Raw genomic sequence first — 24,077 nt, forward strand, 5'->3', positions numbered from 1 at the left:
GACGAATGATGTTACGATAGAATCGGAGAGGCGCATCGAGGCCTCCGGCGAAGCTCTCGTCAGATGCTGATGATGATATACTTACAAGGCACGGGGCGCAGCTGACCTGCGGGCTGAGCTGTTTGGATATCTGCTCTTTGACTTTAAGCTGTTTGCTTGAAGATGCAACAAGAGTCAATACACGGTGGGATGGGGGTCCCTGCTGCACCATCGTTGCCCACATACCTTTCAGCATAACCCGAAACAGTGGCTCCTTCGATGCCTTATATTAGATTTTTCGGGCCTACATGGTTTGCTTGGGATGTTTTCATGTTATATTTCGATGAGCGGGCAATTAGAGGGTAATTTTGAGCGACTGCATTGAGGCCTCGCAGCTGATAGACCATAGATAGATTGGTAGATGACATACGGAGTAGAAACCAGTGGCCACACCTATTCACCACCTCAACTTGGATAGTATCTAGCATCCCTAGTTCACAGATATTGAGCCGACTTGGTATAATTGAGGTGTCTACCAGAGCCGTTCCCATGAAGCGTCTCCCGCGGCAGAGTTGCCAACTACTGCTCCAATCATCGCGCCATTGATTCACTCGTCGTCATCTTCTTCAATGACGTCCCAGCGACATCTCAGGAGTGGAACACAGCAGACGAGCCCCGCTGTGGGTTGAAGCTCGAAAGCCACCACAGATCTTTTGGTGGGGGTTGGCGCCGATGCTCGGGACCTGCAGCGCATTTTGCTTGATGCGGCATCAACCTTTTGTCTTGATCAACACTCCGTTCTCACTGCCTTTTCAGTAGGACAAAACCCAAACAATCGGCATAGAATCGCTGGATATTCTGGAGCTGCGTTGCTTACATTCCTTTTTTTTTTCTTTCTTTTTTTTTCGAGCCTGCGAGACCACTCTCTACAGCAGCTTTCCTTTCTTGCCATCGCCTAACCGCTTCCCTTTCGTCTGGACGCGGGCATGGACTCGTCACTGCTATCAGCTCACCTCGAGCAGATCCAGGCTTGTTGCCATGGAATCGATTCCCTCCCGTAAGAACTGCCGTCGCCTCAGCAGAAACAGGAGCTTTGGCTGACAAAGACAACGCCAGATTCCCGCCTCCCAAAATCTTCACCAACGCCATGCTCTCCAACCACGACATCACATCCCTCATCCGCGACACCGAAACCCACGAACGCGCCCTCTTCTCCGTCCCCCCGCCCCCTCCCTCCTCTGCCGCCGCGACAAAGCCCTCCCTCAAACCCGCAGAAGAAGGCGAGTCCAAGCCCAGGAACAACCGCCGACAGACCGTCTTCAACGTCGCCTCGGGAGAAGTCACCACGGGCCCGACGACGACCCGGGGCGCCGCGCCCCATCGCCGCACGGCCGTGGCCGCCGTGCTGGGCGGCGAGATGCACGAGCAGCTGCGGCGCGGAGAGGCGGACCGCAAGGGCGACCTGGACGTGGAGGTGCTGCTGCGGGGCGCCGAGAAGCTGTGCGGCGTGTACGAGCTGCCCGGGGCGCGGGAGCGCATCGCGGCGCTGCGGGCGAGGTTCCGGCACGGCAGGGACACGACGGCGTACTACGAGGCCAGGGTGGCCGAGCAGGCGGAGCAGCTGGCGGGCATGAACAACAAGGGCTGGATGGGCGACGGTCCGGACGGGGACGAGGCTGGGGGACCGCTCGAGGCCGGCGGGGATGGTGAGTGGACGGAGGACGATCTGAGGAGGGAGGAGGAGGAGGCGAGGCAGATGGAGCGGAAGAAGAGGGAGCTGCAGGCGAGGCTGAGGTCCATGGAGAAGGATCTGGGAGGGTTGAGGAACATGTGAGGATTTGCACGAGCAGCTGTTGAGAAGCCAACACGAAAAACATGATACCCCCTCTACTTCTGTTCTTTTGCCATAATGATCTACTTGATCTATGTGAGGGCTACTCACAAAACACCACGCCTTTACCCCTGAATCTCAGTCTTGCCCTTGGCCTCCTTGGCCTTGAACAGCTGCTCAAAGATGGCCGTCACATCATCAGCCCCCTCCACCACAAACTCCCCATCAATCACAATTCTCGGCACGCCCTTCATCCCCAACCTCTCCATCTCCTCCACCTCCTCATCGACCTCCTCCCCTCCGCTCCCATCCTCAAGCCACCTCATCGCAACTCCACGCTCAACCCCCGCCCTCTCCGCCGCATCGCTCAAGTCCTCCCAGCTCGTGATATCCCCTCCCAACTCGAAAAACATCCTCATCACCTCCCTCTGCACCCGGTCCTCCACNGCTGCGCCGGCCGGCACCGCCCACCCTCCTCCCCAGGTGCGCCAGCCGATGCGAGTCGCGCGTGTTCCCGATGCGCCCCGCAAACGTGAACCGGAAGCCTTCCTGCTCGCCGAGCTGCGCCATGCGCGCCCTCTTCGCGGCCAGCCTGTCCGCGCCGAAGCGCCGCACGGCAACGTCCCGCACCGACGTCGACTGACCCTGCGGGAGCGCCCTGTCGAGCTGGAAGGCGTGCCAGCGTATGGTGTAAGTGGAAGAGGACGCGCCGGGGACCGTCTTCTTGAAGAGGGAGATGGCGCGGTCGATGCGCGCGCGGGCGAGGTAGCAGAAGGGGCAGACGGTGTCGGAGATGATTTTGATTTCGTAGTTTGTCATTGTTTGGTGCGTGATGCTTTGGTTGTCTTGTATGAACTGTAGGTTTCCGTGTTTGTAAGGGGTGGTGGGATGGCTGTGTCTTTGTGGTGGATGTTGAGAAGAAGTTGTAGCCGGTCGGACCAATTGACTGTGTGTTGATGGAACATCTACGACGCCTATATATATATATATAAATACAAATCCTGTGTGTCTCGCTTCAGAAAGGACAAAGAATGAGGCAGCCTAAACGAATGCCGACTCCTTCAATTCGGTGGACTTGGACACGGAATATGCGGAGTATCCAGACGGTTCGTATCGTTTGTCCGCCTACCTAGGCAGCGACCAATGCAGACTTCATGGGCGAGAAACAGGGGCGCAGCCAACGACTAGTTCATCGAGCTGCGGAGGACTGCTATGTAAAGTGTTCCGGTGCCAGAACCGATACTATAAATCCGCATACGAAGGATGAATCCCAAACGAAGGTGGTTTCGGGAATGAGGATGCCTAAAATCGCCGTGATATCGGTGTCGTCTGGTCAAAAATGCAATGGGTATCATTTCTTCTATCAGTCTACAACCACACAAATCAACACGGCTCGAATATGTCAGAACCCCTGTCCTTCCCCTCTCGACATCCTACACACATCCTCACGAGGGTCAAGCACTCCTCTCCCTCCATCGTCTATCTTGCCTATGCTGCTCACGCCGTCTTTTGCGCCTCTCTTCTCGGAAACTCTGCGCCGACCCGGGCCGGTAGTAGTCCCCCCTCGGCCGCACTCGATCCGGGCCGTGTGGCGCAGTAGTAGACGCATCGGCATCCCGACCAAGTCTCGGGGCAGGCGAAGAAGCAGACGAGGAGCCTCTGGATCCCACCGAGTCGTACTGCACCGCTCGGTCCCAGTCCTCGAGCTTCGTAAACGGGCTCCTCAGCCACGACCGGAGCTCGTGCAGAAACAGCCGCGCATTGTCCCGGCCGAGAAACTCCGACAGCATGTCCTCCGCCTGCCCGGCACTGCCCATGATGTCGACCGTCTTGAGGATGGCGATGATGTACTCCAGCAGGAACTCGGCGTTGTTCGCTCTCCGCCGCAGCTGGGCAGCGCCCTCGTTTGCATCGCCCGAACGAGAGCTGCTGGACGCGGCGGAAGCAGAGCCGTCGTCAATGGACAGAAACGAAAACACTTGTAGTTCGCGGCGGATCCACATCCTCGCCCGGGAGACGAGAGCCTCGTCGCTGCAGAAGAGCCTCGGCGTCAGCTCCCGGTACAGGGACAGCCTGTTTGAGCCGACATGCTTGGAGAAGCGCTTGTGCAGATAGACACTGCGCCGATGGGCTAGAGCTCGTTCAGCATCCCGACCGCCGTCTGTGATCCGGGGGGTCCTGTATGTTCTCCTTCTAGGACGGGGAAACGGCGGCTGATGGGTATATGTTCTCGTCGAAGAAGATGACGGTTCAGGTCGTTGTGGCTTGGGTTCGATAACGGTCGACTCTCGGCGTTCGGGAGGCCCTCGCTGCACTTTGGTCACGTCTCTCTTGCAGAGAGGGCACAGCGGGTTGTCATAGAGCCAGTTCAAGATGCAGACATAGTCAAAGCTGTCGTGTCCGCAGGGAACCAGCTCGCAGGCATCGCTGACGGCGTCGAGGCAGATGACGCAGCAGTTGGCGTCGGTCGGCTGCTCTCGCGCGGCCACCTCTTGCAGGGTGTTCTGGAGGACTTTGCGCTGTAGTTCGTCATTGTCATCGGCCAGTCCACTTTCCATGGAGGCAGGGCGACAATCTTGGATGCTCTCTGGAGGATGCTTGCCAAGAGCCGTGGCGATAGCGCAAGAGAAGTGAGAGTGAGAGAAGATGCGAGGCATGAGGTCCGAGGTCGAGGTGCGGAATCGCTATCGATTAGCGGGTGGGGCAATTATGTCAACCTAGTACTACTACTGGACTAGTAGACAATTTACCGGCTACAAGGCGCCTAATAAAGCGCCACAGCTGCAGCGATTCAGCGATCTCACAGGGGGCTGCTGCAGTGGGGTCGGCCTGTAGTGGCCGCTTAAGTGCAGCTGCTGCAAGACGCGCTTCTCTAGATTGATGACAAGCAGCGCGCTTCCACTCGCGACTGGCAAGTTTCCCCACATGACGCTTTTCGACAAAGGAGCATCAACTTACTGTTCAACTCTCTCCAACTGCTGCCTGTCTGGTTCCCTCTGCTATCCGGCTTCAATTCTTCCTTTTCATTCCTCATCGTCCTGTCTCTCCCACAGACATGCCAATTGCGGCACCTTGATATCTTACGTCAACACTAGTTGGTGTACAGCTTGCCTCAAGCTCGGAGCCTCCCGCTCCAGATGCTACAATGGACGACACCTCGAAGAAAGAATACGAGGCAAAAGCCCAGAAAGTGCGAACAGATCTCAAGCAATGGGAAGCAGACTGGGCAAAGACACACGAAGGAAAGAAACCGGGGAGAGAGGATATAAAGAACAACCCGGTCATAGGTACGCTTTACAGCCCAGCTCCCAGCCCACGGCGGCCCCAGCTAAAGCACCCAAAAAGCCCAAAAGTATAAAGACTACAACAAGCTTCGCGATATCATAGCCGGCAAGCTTCCCCCCCTTCCGGACACCTCGACGTCGAAACAGAAGCATGAAAAGCGCAAATCAGACGCTGCGCCGGCCGGCACCCCCATGAAGCGAGCGAAGCATGCAGAGACTCCCTCAAAGCGAATGGCGCCTCCAAGCGGCGAAGAGTACATGAACAGCCCAGCCGTCTCTCGAAAGCTATTCAGCCCGACGCCCATAACGTCCATTGGCCCGACACCTCAGCGGGATGGCAAAGTCCTGGGCCTATTCGACCTGTTGGTGGAGCGGGAGTTCAAAAGCCCGCTCAAGGGAGCGAATCGCCCTGCCAGTAGTGTCCACGCGACGCCCAGTAAGCGCAGAAGCAGCCTGAGCGACGATGCCGCGGCCAATCTCGGCCGTACCCCAAGCTCTGCGAGCAAACGGAAGCTATTCTCAACACCTATGAAGAAGAGAGACGGGCAGAATATGGCCGGAACGCCCTCCTCCGTGTCCAAACTGCAGTTTGATACTCCCGCTTTTCTCAAGAGGCACTCTCTCCCGACGCTAGACGAAAACACCACATTCGATGCTCCACCGCTAAGGTTACCGCGGAAGCCTCTAGTTCGTGGCTTGAGCGAGATTGTTGCCAGTCTTCGGAAAGTCGAGGAAGAACAACTGGACGATGATCTCGAGGCGCTGCGGGAGATGGAAGCCGAGGCCGAGGCCGCATCGGGAGGTCCACCGCCTCAGCCCCCGGTCAAGCCGCAGAAACCGGAGCCGAAGCAGGACATACTGGAGCCGGATAGCCAAGCAAAGCAGCTGCCACTGGGTGGGTTCGACGACGAAGGCATGTATGACAGTCCTACAGAGGAAGCTGTAGACCGTGACGGGCGCCCAATGAAGATATTCAAGAAGAAGGGACAGAAGCGAACGACACGGCGCGTCAACATGCGGCCGGTGCGGACCAAGCGGCCAGCGAATCTGGCAGAGGATAATGAAAGTGACGATTTCGAGGACGGCGACCAGGACACGGTTCCAGATACCCAAGCTCGGATCGACAAGTCAGACATCGCGGGCGAGTCTGACGGCGATTTCGAAGACGGAGACGATACCCCAGACGCAGAGGCTAATGCGAAAAAGCCCGTCAAGCCAGAAGGAGTGGTGAAGAAGGCGGCCCGCAAGGTCAACCAGCTGGCGCACGCAAACTTTCACAGGCTGAAGCTGCGGAACCATGGCGCCAAGGGTGGCCCAGGCCATAACAGCCGGTTCCGAAGAAGGAGGTGAAAGCTGGAAAACGCAGTGGGTGAAGAATAATATCATGTATGTGAGACGAAGATAGATGGCCGGAATGAGCTGCAGTCCGTCCACCATGGGCTGTCACGGGAATTTTGCATTAGGGGAGGCGTTCTTCAGGCCAGAAACAATGAACCGTATATGCATACTTAGATAGAGAGAGAGCGATATATATGTCATGTTGTCGGGTCATTTTGCTCCGTCTACCTCGGTCTTGACCGCTATCAAAGACAACAGAAGACGAATGAAACAGGGAATAGCTACCCTCAGAAAGTAGATCCATGCCTTCCCTGCTATAAGTGTTTGGAGTAAGTAGATTGTAGTAGAAAATAATAGTACCTACTTTATGTTTTCTATTGCCATGTGCTTCTATCCCTAATATATAAAGTAAAAAGAGACTTGAAAACTAGAGATAGCAGAGGGCAGGATCTCTTAATAAGTTATAGCTATTTCTAGCTGTGATGGAGATATTACTTAAGTTACTATAATGCTAAGCACCTAAGGTAGGTATTTCAAGAGTAGGGCGCTGGATGGCCACTCCCTCTACTATTCACTTATACTACAAGATCTGCCATAATGGATAGAAATTAAGGAAGCCTAGCTATCATTACGAGATTCCCAGAACGAATCACGGAAAGGAATGTCCGAAATATCACAGATCAGTATCAGCAATCTGATAACGTTGTTTCCTTTATTATCAAACCCTCAGCACTTTCCCTTGGTTTTATTTTCCCACCTGCCTAGATGGCCCTCCCATTTGAATTGAGCCGAGTGTTGAAGTTGAAGGCGCATCAAGAAACCTTTTTTTTATTCGGTTATTCTTTTCCTTCTCCCAACCCTTTTTTAAAAATCCCTTTTCCCTTAGTACCTGAACGAAATAATAGAAAAAGAAAGGATGACACAAGATCCTTATTTGTCCTAACAGAAAGATTAAGGAAGAAGAAAAGATGATATCATGGGTCATTGCATCGCAGGATTCCACGTAGATCGATACACGCCGAGAAAGAAAGATTATAAGAAGTGCCAAGGCCCAATAGCAAGAGAAAATAGCAAGTTGATGGAAATAGCACCCCAAGAAGAAGAGGCCTTCCTCCCCTGAGAACGTAAGGAGACGTCTCATCATGGCTGAGCTTGCTCGCGTCACCACGACCCCGGACGCGCCGAATCGTGTCGTTTCGTGTAAAACAAAAGTATGTAACAAAAAAAAAAAAAAAACACCGGTGCTATGCTGACAATGGACACGTTACCAACAAGGCATAACAATGACAGAGGATGCCTCATGAGACGGTTTGGAAGAGGAAAGAACAAGGGGCTATGAGTGTAAACTAAAGCCGCCCGCGACTTTTCCTCCCTGAATGATGTTTCGCAGTGCCGTTCGGCGGGTATCAGTAAGAACCATTTGACAGAAAAGAAAGAGTACAAGTGACGGGGATGCAATCTCAGTGATCGAGCCGCACAGGATGCGTCGGATCTTCGCGCTCTTTACGAATTCAGGGACACGCCAACCTCGAACAGGAGCTGCACGAATTTCTTGTGCAGCGTGATAAAGAAGTCTGGCTGCCCAACGAGTTCCGCAAGGCCACGGGCCTTGAGCGCGGAGACGCTGCCCGGGCCTCCCATGCGTCTGGTGAAGCCGCTCCCACCAGTCAGAAAGCTGCTGGCGCTGCGATCCACATTCGGCGCGTCAATGGCCGTCGATGATGAGGTTGATGCCACATGGTTGCCCGGTCCACCGCTCTGCCCACCGCTCTGCAGGACGCTTCCGATGGGGGACGACTCCGCCGTGCGCTCTGCCTCGGCTTCAGCAAGAGTCTGGATCCAGGTGGCGAGCTCGCGAAATGCCGAAGAGACACCCGCAAACGTCTTCATGGCGAGTCTCTCTTTGTGAGTGCTGAGTGCCAGAAAGGCATAGACCCGCTTATGGCCTCGAGCGTGGAGATCGGGAATTCGGAAGATGTAGGCGGTGGTGTATCCGGCCAAGGAATCACCAAAGAAAATGGCACCGCCCGACGCTGCCGAGCCCGCGCTTTGCGTCGTCACAAAGGACGGCGAGGTGTGGTGCTGAGGTGAGGCCGCTGGCGTCGCGGTCGAAGGGGCTCGCGGGAGAGTCTCAAACGACAAAGCGCGCAGACACGAGGCACGGATGAGAGAAAAGGAGTCGGGCAGGATGGGCTCATGGGTCGACGTGTAGTCCACATAGTGCACGTGGCTTGGATGACGCTCCGACGTCGTCGACGTGCTGGAGCACGACGTCGTCCGTGAGCTCACAGAAGACACGTTCTTCCTGCTGCGCGGCTGTCTCGGGACCTCGTGATCCGCATCCGTGTCGCTTGAGGATTGCGAGTTTGGCGGCGAGGCTGGGTCGACGGGGAGAAAGACGCGCTCAGCCGGCGCGCGGGTACGCAAGGTCGGGGCCCGCGTGTCAATGGCGTCTTCCGCAGCTGCCGAGACGTTCTGCTGCCTACGAGGCAACGTCATGGCGCAATTATCGCAAGGTCCCTGTTTCCGGGTAACGGTCTCATCGTAGGTCCTACGGTAGCTCGAGTCTCGCCGTGGCTGCTGGGACAGAGGTCGCGGGCTCTCGGGTGGCGTGTCGAGGCCAGTCACTGCAGCGCCATCATTGCCGGAGCTGGCACCGGTGCCGGGGGATCGACGCAGGGCCGGACGGTGAGACTGGCCCTCTTGTGAGAGGCTCAATTCCCGAAGCCCGTCGGTAACTGCGGCTGGCGACGCCCGAGGCTGCTGGGGTTCTGACGCAGCTGGAGCGGAGCGTGGGGGCTTGTCGCTTGCTGCGGCTGAGGGTTCGTGACAGACGCCACAAGGACTCGCCAGGCCCTCGGTGACCATCAGGGGCGTTGGCCCATGGATGTCACAGTAGTGGGCCAGACATAGCTGAAGATGGAGGGTCAGCAAGAGCGTGGAATCCATGATGGGCTCATGTGTGTCGTGGGCATTTGTGAATGTACTCGGTGCATAAGGGTTGAAAAGGTAGAAGGTGGCTGGCGTGAAGATGGCCAGCGTGAAGGGGTAAATAGGCCTTTCAAAGGGGCCAACGCGACGCCGCAATCCAATGGATGATATCCCGTGGTTGCTGCGAGGTGAAGACCACAATGATGTGAGATGCGAAATTGCTCAAAGGGAGGGGGGGGCCACTTGGTCCCTTGAGAAGCAGGGCACTGAGGCGTGCGCAACAACAGCATCCTGCTGGAATGCTTGTACCATCCGAGCCATGTCGCCGGCCACTTCATCTTCCCTTTTCCCAGAGAACAGTCCTACGGATCTTGGGCACTTGCCCAGTGGAGCCAGCTGCCCATGCATGCAAGCGGACGAGACTCGCGAGGTACGAGCAGATGACGGTTGTGCTATTTCGATCGACCCCCGCAACGCTGCCATGAGGAGCCGTACAGACTGTAGGAGAGACCATATGGGAGGACAGCACAGCGGACTCATGGGAGCGGTGTGTGCGTGTGCACGTACGCTTCTGAAGAGACATGTAACAGACATGACGTGGTATCTCCCGCTGCTCTGGTAGTGAAGAGGTCGTCGTTGGTGGCAAATGGTCGAAGCTCTCGACAGCACGCACCCGGCCTGTCGCCAAAGCGAAGCCAGGGGTCTGCGGAGTCTCAAGTGAAGGGAAGAAGAGGCGGCTCAGGTGGCAGCCAATGCAAGGAGAGGCAGATGATGAGAAGTAACAAAGAAAGAAAAGGGTGGGAAAGGGCGAGAGAAGGGGAACTCGGGCCAATCCCAGCAGCCAGCCTGGCGTTGGGTTTCGAGTCGAGTGGTCGTACGGTGCCAATCGAGGACCATGCTGATGGAAGATGGACAGACGCAGCTTTGCGGGATGAGTTGAGTCGCGCATGTGTACATGCATGTACATGTTGCATTGGGGGAGAGGATTGCACGCAACACACATGAGAGGGGAATATATCATTGGCATTGCAGGGAAGCCAGAGGACGACGAGACGCATGCGATGTGCGTGCAACAGAGAAGGACAGGAACCAGGAATGAATCAACTTACGATATATGTCATGGCGCACGCGTTTGAGCGATAGTGTGTGTGATATCGAGTCGAAAAGGCGACTAGGAGGGCAGAAGAAGACGCGGACGACGCCGAAACCGTCCAGGGAGCAGAGGCTAAGCCGTCGGGCGAGTATTATCTGGCGATTGGGTAGGTAGGTAGGTAGGTAGGTATATGCGGCGGCGCAGGCGACGAATGAAAGAATGATGCGTTGTCTCTGGTGTGTGTGCGTGTGTTGTGCGCTTGCGTCTGCAATGAATTCCCAACGGCCTGCGCGTGAGCCTGATGCGCTGTGCGAGCAGCGGCTCGGGAATTGACTTGTTCGCTTTTCGTCGTCGACGGTCCTTTTGGTTGCTTCGCCGTAATGTGCGTATCAGCCCAGGTCGAGGCGGTTCATTTGCAATCGACGTCGGCCGTGCTTTGTAAGGCTGCAAATTTAGCAGCAGGGTATCGGAGCCATCAACAGAGCCTTGGAGCTCTTGGAGAGTGCTGCAACCCCAGTCCCGCCGCCGATGTAAGTCGATAGTCGCCACTCTGCGCGTCTAGTCGCAGGGCTGTCACAGGCCTTGGCCGCCGCCTCGGGTCTCACTGAGGCCTGAGACACGCTCTCTCGGGCAGTCGACGGTACCACTCCTACTTGGTACTTGATACAGAAACCGAAGCAGACTTCTCAAACACACGTCCAGGGCTCAGGCTCGCGTAGTGTGTGGGGTGGTGGTGTGGAAGTGTGTAGTGTCGAAACCGGTGATCTCGTGACCCAAAAGTGACGAATGGACAAAAGGAAAAAAAAAAAAAAAAATATGTGAGAAGCCGTTAGGAATCTGAGTGGTCGGAGGATTCTGGTCCTAGAGAAGTCGTCGTAGTAATTACCAGCAAGACAAGAGACGAGAAACTCAGCAGCAGATGCCGATTCCGTCGAAGCCGATGCTCAATGCGATCTGACGGGACAATGAAGGAGAAAGAAAGAGACGGGAATGGATGGGACGAGATAGAAAAAGGAAAAAGAGGAGTGCCGGAATCCTGGCAGGTAAGCTTGGGCAGCTCGCCCGGAGCAACTGGCTGGCCAGGCAGGAAAACCGAAAATGAGATTGGATGCCGGTGCCTTTCGATTCAAGGAGGCTCGCTATTTTGGTGCGAGCAGGGCCGGCAGTCTTGATTGATGAGAGACGGGGCCTGGGCGCTTGCGGTGGGTACCACAGACACGCAGCAGCAAGCCATCAGACCCGGTGGCTTCGAATCCAAGTACTTGGCAGGTATCCGTATTACTGCTTGGGCGGCTTGATTTGGCACTGCTCAGCTGCTCGACAGGTGCCCAGCGAGGGGATCCCCGTCCCCGGCCTGCCCTGTGCTGACGCTGCCCTATCCTGTTGCCCTGACCTGACATGGTTGTCGCCTTGCGACTGAGCGATGCTGCCTCATGACGATGCTTGTCAGGCGATGCTAGCCAGGGACAAGGGCGACAGCAATCGGATCGAAATCAACCGACCAGGCCAAGAATGAAGCCATAGCTCGGAACGCTGGCTATGTGCGCTGCAATGGAGCCCGCAACGAAGACGTGACTCAGTATACAAGGAATGGGATGGTAATTGCACCTCGCAATTCGTAACTTCTAGGTGGCTTCTGATGTGCGTGTACTGCCGCGGCGAGTGGCACAAGCATGTGCGCTGCTCCGTTCTTGGGGTTCTCCATAATAGTTACTCGTACCCAATCTTCGTCGACCAGACGACATCTCATTCGACGACCACTCCCACTCAGCCTCTTCCCTCCCCCTTTACGCATTGAGCAAGGCCAAGCTTGCCTGCGTCTGGCGAGTAGTTGCCCTCTCTCGCAATTACCCCGAATGCACGACACGGCATTGGCCGCGTTGCTGCTCCAGCCCTGGCGGCAGGACCGAGTAGGGAACCGTTCCGGATCCAAGTGGGCGCTAGAGTTGTCGTGTCGCTCAAACTCTCCCCTCTCGACCGTCTTTGCCCGACGACCAAGGCACATTGAACTCTCTTTGATGAGCAGCAGGGCAACTAGCCGGCTCTCTAGACTTTCGAGCAGCCAAAAATGAAGCAAGACGAGAGTTCCATGAGCCGCCGTGCATGACTGAGTAAACATCCAACGTTTTCTGAAATTTGACCGGCAAGCGAGAGCGCGGCCAAGAAGTAGAAGCCGGGGTGCCGCCCCAGCGAGGCACGGAACCAAACGCACGAGATGCACGGGCAGGCAAAAGGCAAGGAAGTGGAAGAAGCATGGGATGCCTGTCGCTTGCTGCACATGTGAGAGAGCGACAAGCTCGACTCCATCGGGCTGCATCAACTCCGTGCGAAGCTGAAACTGTGCCGGCAACACCCATGCCTTTAGCCATGAGCCCGAGAATTGGCAAGCCAGCCGGGTGTCATTGTGCCATTTCTCCCGAGGTCCCGGTGTTCCTCCTCAGCTTCCAGAAAGAAAAAGAAGCGGAGGGCCAAAGACTAGCTGCCCGTTGGTTCAGCGAGACCCTGCAAGCTTGTAAGCTGGTCCATGCTCTGCGGACACGGGTTTGGAGAAGCTCCCAAAGACCAGAGGCCGGGCTCGTACTCGTACTTTCATTGTTGTATGTTCAGGCGTCTGACGCTGTGGCTCGTTTGCCTTGCCCGTTGTGCAGCTGATAAGTTCGTGCAAGGTCCGCGGTTCAACGAAAGACCGTCCAGGATCCAAAACTGGCCCATGTGTGGGTGTGTTCTGTCACTGTTCGCTCTCCTTCCAGAGTTGCAGGTTGGGAAACGTGATATTGATGGATTCCACCAGACATCAGGCAAGTAGTCAAAGGACCTCAGAGTGACAAGGGCATGCTTCCTTGTTCCACCAGTTTCTCCGTACAGCAGTGCGGTAAAAGTGAATACCTCGTCGGTACTTTATTCGGCATGGCTCCCGCGCATAGCCTAGCAGTGGTGCTAGTTGCTCGTGCTGCTGGGTGGTGTGCTCTGGCTGTCTGGCAATCTGGGTGAGAAATGGCCGATCCGACAATTTGAGGCGTCGGCCATGCCCGAATCGTCGCCTGTTTCAGAGGCGCGGCTCCAACACCCCCATCTTTTCCCTTCTTTTTTTGGAGCCTGTCTCGTGGGAGGTGGCTGGACCTTTTGCCCGGTGGCTCTGGTGGGTTTCGCTCGTGCTAGTAGGGGAGGGCCTGGATGGGTTGCTGCCGGTGGTGAAGAATTGGCCTAGGACACGAAGGTGATGGAGAAGAGGAGAAGAAGAAGATGAGGAGGAGGAGGAGGAAGTAGAAGTAGAAGTAGAAGTAAAAGTAGAAGTAGAAGAAGAAGAGGAAGTGGAAGAAGAAGACGAAGAAGACGACGAATAAGAAGACGGACTGAAGAAGAGGTTGAAGAAGGGCATCTGCTCTCGAGTCCGCACCTTCCTCGAGAGCATCCCACTTTCGGTACAGTCCCGGTTCGCGTCTCCAGCACTAATTCTCGGTGAATTGCAAAGTAGCTGTCTTGTCATGCGCAACGCACGCGCACCTTCAACCCAGTCGCTCCTTCGGTAATGGAATCCCCGTTCCTGCAGATCTAGCAGGCTCCTGCCATGCCACCTTTCTCATGCACTGACAATTCTGCCGTGTGGTTTTCTCGGGCCGCCAGTTAGAGCACTACTAGGTAGGTAGGCACCTAGGTAGTATTTTAGTAAATAAGGTACGAATGGCGAAGACATCTCGGAGAATGCAGGAGGTGTCCCATTGTGCTGAACAAGACAGTCCCTGAAATACCTATACAGTAATAGAACGGGCTCAAGATTGGAAGTCAGAGGCATTTGCAGAGACTCTTTGAAGCACGCAGGAAGTCCTTTGCGGTAGACGAATGACCCATCTTGTCCCAATACCTACCTACTATATACCTAGTAGGTGCTCGTAGGTATAACAACGCCTGACATGGCAACAATGTTCAAACGACATCCACCTCGGTAGACGCCTTGATATCCAACCGCAGCACTTGCGATTCCCTAGATGGACGTGCAAACATAATTGATGTCTGGCAGCTTCCGCTCCCTGTCGGTACCGTGGGAAACTTGGCGACGTCGATTCGCGTGCTCGCTTCCTTGTTTGCGGTTGAGGCTTTACAGTAATACTGTCCCTTTTACTGGCAGTTTGTGGAACACGCACATGCATACGCCAGGTCTACAGTACTCGGGTTCCTGACATGACAGGGGGACCAGGGCGGCACGATCAAGGCCACCTCTTGTTCGTTTTCGCTTGTCAAGTAGCCATGCCATATACAGTACTACTACTACTACTAAGGTAAGGTACCTTGAAGTTTGCAGTAGCTGAAGCAGGGTAGATCAAGTACAGTAGCTGAAGTAGCACGCGTTCTTCTTATAATTTCCCCGTCCGCCCGTCTGCAACTCGTCGGCCACGTGGCACTGGGATTGCGAAACATCGTCTGCCACCGGCTTTTCTATTTCCATTCCCATCTTGCGTCGGCCGAAAACCGACAAAGCAAGCACCAATTACACCATCTCCCTTTAACGGGAAGAGGCCAAATACTCGCTCCAGCTCCGGGACGCAGTTGTGTCATCATCCTGCCGCGGGCTCCCTCCGACTCGGGAGCACATACCATCTTTCCCGACCCAACTTGCTTAAACGCGGTGAGAACTTTGACATGCCATCACCAATAAGGGGGACATCGTCACAGGTCCTTTCCAAGAGGACTAATACGTCATACTACAGCTGTATATGCGTGCCGCTCTCGGCGAGATTTCGTCCAACGTTGGCCGCATGAAAGTCGTGCACCAAGGGGGGGTTGTAAAACAACAAGACATGTGATTCTGTAGAGCCTCGACCTAAAGTAATACAGCCAGCCGCTTCTACTTCGTAGCCCAACTATGCAGTACCAAGTGAGCAACACCGAGCATGGCGCCGATGCGCGTCTGGGGCCATGTCAGTTCTCTTGCTCTGAATTTACCCCATGGAGTTTGATACCACTCTAGCTAGTATTACTACATACTCCACGCGCAGATTTGAGCTCTTGTCGAAAAAAGACAGGGAGCGGAGCAGGGGGGACGAGATGGCAAGGGGCAAGGAATAAGTGAACAGGGGACAGGGGGGGTTAGAGAGGGAGACAAGGCCTCTCAGCTTTAGCTTACCCATCACCCGGAGACGGGGGGGCCACATTTGCATTGAGGACATGCGCGTGTTACAGACAACCTCACCTCTTCTTTCTTTCTTTCTCTCTTTCTTTCTTTTTTTTTTTTCAATAATGACGGGATTTGCGTGCACTGTAGTAGAGGTCGTGCTTAGTGGGTAGTAGGTATATACTTGAGGCTTTTCCTCCTTGTGTCTGGCAATCCCAAAGGCATCATACCTACCGACCTTACTGATGAAAGATACGGCCGGGTCATACATAGATAAGTGGGGGAAATATATGCTTGCCGTGTCCCAGCTAACCAACTCATGCTTCATTCTCTGTTTTGCCTTTCTCTTCGGGCCTTTTCGATACTTGTGTCGCCCGGTGCTCATACGGACCACCGTTTGCAAAGCCGAAGCCGGAGTCTCCGGTCTGTTACGTCCAGGAGAAAAGCAGGTATAGTAAATCCGTTGCTGGAACTTTTGTCTGTTACCTTTTTACCTGATCAACTGGGGTTGGGTTGTCCGCCTGGAAGCTTCATACTGGACATGCCACGTCGCCGATATGTAGGTTGGTAAGGTGCTTCAACTTGACGGACTCGGACGAATCTGTTTAGGTACTCTATATCACCGTCGTGAATCTGTGTTGCTGTATTCCCTGTGTAGGTAGGACGGTCATGCTGCCCTGCGTTGTACATGCTCCTCACACTTGACGTTCTTCGAGAGATTGAATGGTGAATGTAAGTAAGCAAGACGATTCTTAGTTTACGGACATGTCACTACCAGCTGATATGTCCCATCTATCCACGGACTCTATACTCGTCTTTTGTCTATTTAGACCTTACCCAGCCAGTCCGTCCCAAGTAAGAAAGACGCCGCTAAATCAATATGAGATACTCCAATCCCTGAGGTATTGCTGATATACAAATATATACTCTTTCATCAAGAAAGTAAGCAAATGAGCACCGCCATCTTCAAAAGGGGTTCGGTTTCCGTCGTTTCGACGACTCGAGCAGCTCAATCACCAGGTTGGCCGAACGAGGCCGTTTGCTACCCATCGTGCTATCCATCGACTGCAGCGTGCTGTCCGTTGCTGCGGGCATAAAGGCCCTTGGCTGATCCGTCGGCGTGCCCATGCCGCCCTCCATCTTGAGGGGCTCATCACAAGTCACTGGAACGTCGTCCGCAAAGCTGCCGCCTTCTTCCTGAGCGGCAATACAGCTGCTTGCGCGCTGCGGCTCTCTGTTCCTCTTCAGGCTCGCCACCCACGCTTCGCGAAACGTCACACCGAGAGCCACGGCAGGCTGCCTCGCAACGCTGTTGCCTACAATCCTGTACTGCGTAGGGGGGTCCCCGAGCAGCACGTCTTCGTCGAGGAAGCCCTGCGCCCTGCGCGCCTCCATGATGGTTACGAGCCGGTTCTCCCGCCAATGGAGCAGTCGCCCGTTCTTCGCGTCACCCAGCGTCTGCCTCGTCACCACGGTCTCAAAGAGCCTGTCGGGGAACATCCTTCCGTAGGACTTTGAGAACGGCTGCACCGACATTGGCTGCTTGCCCTCGCCTTTTGTCCCGATGAAGAACTCGCGCTCGGCCGCCGTCATCGTGCCGGAGCCACCGACCTTGCTGTCTCCGAACCACGCTTGCGAAAAGTTCATGCCCCATGGGCGTGTCGGGATGGCCGATATCCGAGCCCGCAGCAAGTCTGACATTCCCGACGTTGAGCGGTGGTCGGGGTAGGCGACACAGATGTCGGGCTTGGCATCGTAAATGGGCGGCAGGTCGGCGGTCGCTTCTTCCGCGGAGATGAATTTGAAGGGCGTTGCCGCCGGCATTTCTCGGCTCGCCATGTGCTGGCCGTTGGGTAGCCATCCGATCCCATGCTCCTTTGTGTTAGGGGGGTGTGAGTGCGTCTGTACTGGCTTGTCGGGCAGCTCAAGCCCTGGAGCAGCAAAGACGATGAAGATGCGGGATCTGCGCTGCGGCGACCCGCAAGACGATGCGTCTAGGTAGAAGAACTGCGTCTGGTAGCCCAAACCGACAAGGGAGCAGATGAGCTGGCTGAAGACGTCTCGGTCTCGGTCGTCCTTCTTGTGGACCATGCCAGGTACATTCTCCAACACGCCGTATTTGGGCCGATAGAGGTCGACAAAGGATGCAAATGCCGCAACAAGCGACTGGTTCTTCCTCTGCGCTGCCGTCGTCTTGTCGTTGGTGAGGCGTGAGAATCCGGGACAGGGGCTGCCGCCGGCCACGAAGTCAACGTCCCCAATCATGGGTACGTTGTCCGCAAAGCTGCCCTGGATGGCAAGGCGTTGTAAGTCGTCAATCGAGCCCAAGAATGGGTGGACGTCTCCGGGGCTTTTGACATTGGCCATGTACGTGTGGATGGCCTTGCCGTCGTAGTCGTTTGCCCATTCCATCTGGATTCCTCCACCGTCCTCAAGCCCTCTGCCAAAGTTACCGCCTCCACAGAAGAGGTCCATTCCGCGAAGCTTCTGCAACTTCTGGAGGGGATCAAAGCCTTGATGCAGAGAAGCCGGTGCGTCGTCAAGAGGCACATACACCGAAGGTCCCTCGGTGACGATTTGACGGTGGGTAATGTAGAAGAGGTTCCCCGTGCCGTCGCGGTCATACGGCGTAGGGATCTTGTCTCCGTACCGGAAGCATCTCACCGAGCATGGGCCCATGATTCGATCCCTGCTGACTTTGCACGTTTGCTCGCTGTACACAAGCTCATTTGGCCGCGCATCGCGAGCGTCTGGATCAACCTGGCGACGGCGCAACAGTCGCCTGAAGTGATACAACCTTCGACCTCCCCCACCAGATGTGTGCATAAACTCACAAGGCTCGGAGAATGGACCTTTCAAGTTCAGGCGAAGCAGATATGTCCTTCCCGGCTGGTAGTCGAGTGCCGTACGGTTATCTACTAATGGTAAAGTATGCCTACATTGTAGGTGCTTCCCATCCAGCATCACCCATCTCCTCTCTTCCTGCAGGTAGGTCTGCCGGCAAAAGAGCTCCGCGCTTGTTGCTGAGGTGCCCCAGAAATCAACATTATGGACTCCGAGAACCTCGCTTTCTTCAATCTTGATTTTCTCAGAGCAAGAGCAATGGTCAGAGAGAAACAGCTCATTGTTCCATGGATACTTCATCAACCCGCAGAGCGTGTCCACGGGTCTGTAGTACCAAATCACGTCAAATGTGCGCACCCCGTTTCTGTCAACGTGAACTGACTGCACCAGTGCAAACCACCTGTCCACGTCAGAGAAGCCCTTGGATAGTTCTCGTTTCCACAAGGTGCCAGACTCTGCGCCATCGCGATGGGTTGAGATGGTGTCGCCTGGCCGAATATTCTTGATTCGCTCTTGCGGAGCCGTAGAGATGTCCTTGGACGTCTGGTGCAGCTTTGACGGAAGCTCCAAGTGCCGTTGTCGGATCAGGCTGTTGCGGAGCTCCGTTGTCTGCGAGCTCAAGGGGACAACCAGAAGGCGGTCGCCAAACGGAAGATGTTCAAAGCAGTCATATATGTATTGCGTGACAACCGTCGGCGGATTCTCAATCTTGGGCTGGCTTGTGATGGGCTTGAACGACCGGAATTCCCACATCTCAGCCCAGATGGCATGAGAATACGCCTCTCGATGGTCCAGCACACCTAGAGTCTCTTTGTGGAGGAATCCTATGTTGGCGGCTATCGAAGTCCGGTAGTCATCGCTCGGGTGTTGACGCTGCCAGTTGAGAAATTCGGGTGAATCTTTGTGGCTTTTCTTCGCCCAAGCTGCAAAAGTCGACCGAAAGTGATGTATGGAAACACTGCGCTCGTTTTCCGCCATGATGGAGAGAAAGTCTACAAAGTGCTTCGCCAGGTCTGCCAACCATAGGAAAGGGTGAAAGAAGCGCGCATACTCTTTGGCCGGTTTTCCTAACCTGTAGTACAACTCTCGTTTGTAGCTCAAAGGAGACTGCAGCCAGATGTTGTCTCGGACGGTATGGTAAGAGATTGAGCCATAGTTGCCAATAGGAATCGCGGTGATGGGGATACGGCGCACGTAGGCCCTAGTTTCGCCAACGCTGAGAACGCCGTCAAAGTAAAAGTCGTTGTGTCCAACCTTGGTATTGAGCTGGTGTAAGGACCGCATCTCTTGCGAACATGTCTCCTTATCGAGGTAAATCGCAAACTCGTCCAGCAGAATCTCGTCAAAGTCTTGTTTGCTTTCCGCCAAGGCTGGAGAAAGCGTCTGGACAGCCTTCCACTCTGGCAAAGTCAGTAGGTCGTAGGGGGGCTGAAACCCCTGGTAGCATGATCTTGGTACAAGCTGGACGCTTTCCGGTATCTCGACGCTCAGGGATCCGGTTGAAGGAAAGCATTCCAGTGATGTCGCTCGAAATGTTTCTGTAGAAAGACTGTCCGACACAGCATCTTCAACCTCGGAGACTTTGAGGGTAGAACTGCGTGATGATGACGTGACGAGGCGAGACGGAGACGTAATCAGGTCTGATTTGACAAGCTCAATAACGGTTTCGTCAGAGCTCGGAGTCCCTTCGAGTGAGTCTATGTGTGGCAATGGCTCGTGGTCAGATGATTGTGTTGCTGAACGGTTGTTATCGGTGATGGTCAAGAAGGCGGGCTGCCAGGATTGGATCGTCTTGAGACTGGTACCCAAAAGAGACGCTGCTTCGCTCTCATTCTCCGTGATGCTGCCATCGATCAAAGCAGGAGGTTCCTGGGCGGTCTCGTCCGAGCTGTCCCCCATCGCTTGCTCCAGAAACGCAGGATGCGAGAGACCAGAACGTGAAATTATCGCCAAATGAAAGTCGCCAAAAGCGTGAATCTGTGATGCTGGCCAAAATGGATGCAAGTTGGAATCCAAAAAGAGGCATATGACTCCAAATGGGTATCCCAGAGAGCAGGAGAAGAAAAGAAAGCCTCAAAAAATCAATAACACCTCGGGTATGTATGCAAACTGCGCCAGCTCCAGGTCTAAGATGCACGTAAATGACACCAGACAAAAGGAAGAAGAAACGTTCGCGATCGAGTAGTCATATATACCAATGGAAAAAGGAGCAGAAAGAGAATCCGGAGTCAGGTCGTAGAACGGTAGGGCGCTGCCAGCTGTTGACGACGGCAACCGTCACGCGAAACCACAGGATCGAATGCTATCGCGCGTGGAGCGAGTCGAGGCGAGCAGAGTCCATAAAGCGTAGGCCGGCCAAATAATCATCTGTAATACAACGATAAACAACGGGTCGAAAGAATAAGGAAAGAGAGTGCCGTTGTAAAATGAAAGAACAAAAAAGGAGCAGCAAAAAAAAAACAAGGACCAAAGCACTCTGGCAAAGGCGAGGCGCATGCAAGATGGTGTGAGAAGAGGTTGAGAATAAACCCTCCAAGGCTATAATAGTATAAATGCAGCCAAAACGAGTTGAGGAAAGCGGTGAACGAGGACGTTTTAGGTGCTAGGTGCTAAAGAAAGAAGGCGGTGAAGCTTCGTGACGAAAAGATAATGAGAATGCGTCGGATATGAGCAGAAAGAAGGGGGTTGGAAAGCCAAAAGGAAGAAGAGAAAGAAAACCTAGGCGCCAAGTTGAGCTGCAAAGTGAAAGAAAGGTCATTGTCCCCGAACGTGGTTTTGGTCTCAGCTCGTGTGGCTTTCGTTGGCTGGTGGGCTTTGCATCAACGGGTTCATGGGCAATAATGGATGAAAGAAAAGGCTGGAGATGCGTGCGAGAAGAGGACGAGACAAGAAAGGATCAGCAACGGAAATAGAAAAGGAAAAAAAGAAGACAGAGGATTCATGCTTGAGCATCAAGCGCTCAGACTATTGTTTACCCTCACAAGCACCATCATAAAGTGGCCTCGACACTATAGATGCAAGCATACAGCAAGACAAGAAGGATGCAGCGACAGGAACGGAGGATAACAACGGTAGCAGACGACAGAAATAGTAGCAGAGGATAGCAATCGTAGCACAACATAATGTAGAGTGTTTCAGTAGACACCATATACTACCTAGGGGCCGCTCCCATCACAGACATCCTTGGTTCACGGTCTCATTATCACACGGTCAACTCATCCCATCTCAAGTCCTCATGGTACATGGACAGCCTTTCCTACAAAGACAGGCCGACAAAGAGGCAATGCACTGTTACACAGGCGAACCCAAAACCGACTAAATATCAACGCCGTAGATCCATTGCAATGAAGACGGCACCAACAGCTACCTCCTTTTCAATGCTTTGTCTGTTCGTCTCCATATCTCACTCTCCCAATGTCTTGGCCGGCACTCCCCGTCCGCCCATGTTTTCTATCAATATCCTTTCCATGATGCATATTTGAGTGAAGAAGCCGCCTGTACCTGATAGTTGACAACCCGCTTGCCCCTCTGCTTCTGATATGATGCCCCCCCATCTTACGTCGTCCTTGATATTCCTCATTACAGAGATAGATATTGACAGCTTATTTGTAAAAGTCAAACTTGTTATCATCGCTGGTGCCCTTGACTTGGCTCGAGTAGGCATCTTCGAGATCGGACTGGATGATATTGTATCGGTTCTTGCGAACCGCCCGAAGACCTGCCTCCTGCATGATGGCAGCGATGATGGCGCCGGAAAGAGGGTCGTTGCGCACAATCAAGCTGTCGAGGTCGACCTCGGGCGCCAGGCTCATCTTGCTGGCAATGGTGGTGAAGATGAGACGACGCTCGCGACGATCTCTCAGAGAAGGGAACTCAATCTTTCGGTCGAGACGGCCGGGACGAAGGAGGGCGGGATCCAGGGTGTCGGCACGATTCGTGGCCATGATGACCTTGACGTTGGAGGTCTGGTCAAAACCGTCCATCTGGTTGAGCAGCTCGAGCAGGATACGCTGCACCTCACGATCGGCACCGGTCTGGGCATCGAATCGCTTCGTGGCGATGGCGTCGATTTCGTCAATAAAGATGATGGCGGGCGAGTTCTCGCGTGCCATACGGAAGACATCGCGAACCATTCGGGGACCCTCTCCCAGATACTTCTGGACGAATTCGGAGCCCACGACACGGATGAAGCTGGCAGTCGTCGAGTTGGCAACGGCCTTGACAAGCATGGTCTTGCCGGTTCCGGGTGGACCGTACAGCAGAACACCGCGAGGAGGATCGATACCAATCTGCTTGTACAGATCAAAGTGCGTCAGGGGCAGCTCGACGGCCTCTCGAATCTCCTGCTTCTGCATGTCCAAGCCACCAACGTCGGCGTATGTCACATCTGGCTTCTCGTCGGCGCCCAGCATGGCGATGGAGGAGTCGGCTTCCGGGGGCAGGATGTCGACGAGGGCATTCGAGTGTCTGTGCAGCGCAACGGAGGAGGAGGGTTTGAGCAGTTCGCGGTCGAGGGTGGACAGAATGCGGACGACATAGTTGGAGCCTGTGCTTGACTGAACAATGCCGGTGCTGCGGTGAAAGGTTAGAAGGAGAATTTGGCCAAGTCGATGTTGGAAGCGCTTCCTTACTTCTGATCGATGGCCTCCATGAACTGGCCGATGACGAGGGGTACGCTCTGAATGCGCTTGATCTCTTCCTGAGCTCGTACCAGCTCTCGCTTCAAACTCCTGCGGGGCAACCAGCATGTCAGCGTCTTTGGACTTTGGCGGATGGGAATGTTCATCACGTAGGCATGGGGAAGGCTCGTACCTTTGCTCATCTTTGATGTACTCCTCCTGTAGCTGGATGTACCTGGACGAGTGGTCAGCGGCCGTGGTTCGGATGATGCTGAGGTGGTCGTCCGTCTGGAGGCGATTTCGCGACAGCATGCGGCGGCAAGGGGGGCAGCCTTACTCCAACTGCCTCTGCAGCTTCTTGAGAGTGGCGTAGTCATCCTCGCCGTCGGTGGGCAGGCCCTCGAAGTCGTCAATGTTGGGAATGGCCGAGGGCGCGGCCTTCTTGTGTGGCGGCAGCGTGGTGGCTTGGTTTTCCACGAGGACGTCGCCCATCTTGTCGACTGCTCGGTGTTATCGATTGTACGGAGGCGGATGAAGATGAAAGTAGAGCAAGATGAGGCTGAAGACGACGATGGTGTTGTTCGCGAGGCGTGAGTCGGTGAGTTGATCGATCGGGGAGAAACGGAGTGGTTGGGAATACACAGATTTCGAGACGAAGCATCAGCCAGCTACTCCGTTACGCAACCAAAGCTCTGTCTTAGCTGCCACCAGGCGCCGACGACGAAGACGCAGCCTTCCCCGGGCGGGCGCGACGCTTAGTCATGTCACGTGCTGGGCTTATCGCGATAACGTCGGAGACGATGACATGTGCTCATACCGTGCGAATGGCTGGATTTCGTGGGCTGTGTACGTCGCGACGACACAAGCAGGGCATCTGGAGGCTAAGACTCATTCGGCACCTGTGGTGAGCAGCGCGGCACGTCATTGGCCGGCTGGGGGCTCTCGGTGCGGACCTTGAAATTTAGTGCTTGCATCAATCAGTGCCTAAATCAGCGTGCCGGCTTGTGAATGTGAGATGTTGATACTTGGTTAAGGTAGGCAAGGTACC

At 54.8% G+C, this 24,077-nt stretch overlaps 10 protein-coding genes across 10 annotated transcripts; 4 read left to right on the forward strand and 6 right to left on the reverse strand.

The window, feature by feature from the left end:
* Positions 1-965: 965 nt before the first annotated feature.
* On the forward strand, positions 966-1,813 carry CCMA1212_000173 (uncharacterized protein; the record flags this gene model as incomplete). Its single annotated transcript, XM_073697654.1, has 2 exons — positions 966-1,036; positions 1,096-1,813. The coding sequence occupies 2 exons, from the start codon at positions 966-968 to the stop codon at positions 1,811-1,813; spliced, it is 789 nt and encodes a 262-aa protein (XP_073563027.1).
* A 122-nt stretch (positions 1,814-1,935) lies between these two features.
* On the reverse strand, positions 1,936-2,629 carry CCMA1212_000174 (uncharacterized protein; the record flags this gene model as incomplete). The annotated part of the gene is made up of 2 exons (XM_073697655.1): positions 1,936-2,211; positions 2,282-2,629. The coding sequence occupies 2 exons, from the start codon at positions 2,627-2,629 to the stop codon at positions 1,936-1,938; spliced, it is 624 nt and encodes a 207-aa protein (XP_073563300.1).
* On the forward strand, positions 1,994-2,671 carry CCMA1212_000175 (uncharacterized protein; the record flags this gene model as incomplete). Its single annotated transcript, XM_073697656.1, has 1 exon — positions 1,994-2,671. The coding sequence occupies one exon, from the start codon at positions 1,994-1,996 to the stop codon at positions 2,669-2,671; it is 678 nt and encodes a 225-aa protein (XP_073563759.1).
* Positions 2,672-3,264: 593 nt separating this feature from the next.
* On the reverse strand, positions 3,265-4,368 carry CCMA1212_000176 (uncharacterized protein; the record flags this gene model as incomplete). Its single annotated transcript, XM_073697657.1, has 1 exon — positions 3,265-4,368. One exon carries the CDS (start codon positions 4,366-4,368, stop codon positions 3,265-3,267), a length of 1,104 nt encoding a protein of 367 aa, XP_073563301.1.
* A 587-nt stretch (positions 4,369-4,955) lies between these two features.
* Positions 4,956-6,444, forward strand: CCMA1212_000177 (DNA replication regulator SLD2; the record flags this gene model as incomplete). Its single annotated transcript, XM_073697658.1, has 2 exons — positions 4,956-5,097; positions 5,156-6,444. 2 exons carry the CDS (start codon positions 4,956-4,958, stop codon positions 6,442-6,444), a joined length of 1,431 nt encoding a protein of 476 aa, XP_073563302.1.
* A 1,491-nt stretch (positions 6,445-7,935) lies between these two features.
* CCMA1212_000178 (uncharacterized protein) lies at positions 7,936-9,381 on the reverse strand (the record flags this gene model as incomplete). Its single annotated transcript, XM_073697659.1, has 1 exon — positions 7,936-9,381. The coding sequence occupies one exon, from the start codon at positions 9,379-9,381 to the stop codon at positions 7,936-7,938; it is 1,446 nt and encodes a 481-aa protein (XP_073563763.1).
* Positions 9,382-9,697: 316 nt separating this feature from the next.
* Positions 9,698-10,312, reverse strand: CCMA1212_000179 (uncharacterized protein; the record flags this gene model as incomplete). Its single annotated transcript, XM_073697660.1, has 1 exon — positions 9,698-10,312. The coding sequence occupies one exon, from the start codon at positions 10,310-10,312 to the stop codon at positions 9,698-9,700; it is 615 nt and encodes a 204-aa protein (XP_073562919.1).
* Positions 10,313-10,726: 414 nt separating this feature from the next.
* CCMA1212_000180 (uncharacterized protein) lies at positions 10,727-11,239 on the forward strand (the record flags this gene model as incomplete). Its single annotated transcript, XM_073697661.1, has 3 exons — positions 10,727-10,781; positions 10,832-10,986; positions 11,111-11,239. 3 exons carry the CDS (start codon positions 10,727-10,729, stop codon positions 11,237-11,239), a joined length of 339 nt encoding a protein of 112 aa, XP_073563896.1.
* Positions 11,240-16,532: 5,293 nt separating this feature from the next.
* On the reverse strand, positions 16,533-20,309 carry CCMA1212_000181 (uncharacterized protein; the record flags this gene model as incomplete). Its single annotated transcript, XM_073697662.1, has 1 exon — positions 16,533-20,309. One exon carries the CDS (start codon positions 20,307-20,309, stop codon positions 16,533-16,535), a length of 3,777 nt encoding a protein of 1,258 aa, XP_073563895.1.
* Positions 20,310-22,012: 1,703 nt separating this feature from the next.
* On the reverse strand, positions 22,013-23,529 carry CCMA1212_000182 (26S protease regulatory subunit 6B; the record flags this gene model as incomplete). Its single annotated transcript, XM_073697663.1, has 4 exons — positions 23,367-23,529; positions 23,223-23,264; positions 23,042-23,140; positions 22,013-22,982 (listed from the first exon to the last, which is right to left on the reverse strand). Exons 1-4 carry the CDS (start codon positions 23,519-23,521, stop codon positions 22,013-22,015), a joined length of 1,266 nt encoding a protein of 421 aa, XP_073563898.1. The 5' UTR covers positions 23,522-23,529.
* Between the last annotated feature and the right edge of the window lie 548 nt (positions 23,530-24,077).

Source organism: Trichoderma ghanense, assembly GCF_004382785.1.
Source record: "Trichoderma ghanense strain CCMA-1212 chromosome Unknown scaffold_0, whole genome shotgun sequence".
Taxonomy (NCBI): domain Eukaryota; kingdom Fungi; phylum Ascomycota; class Sordariomycetes; order Hypocreales; family Hypocreaceae; genus Trichoderma; species Trichoderma ghanense.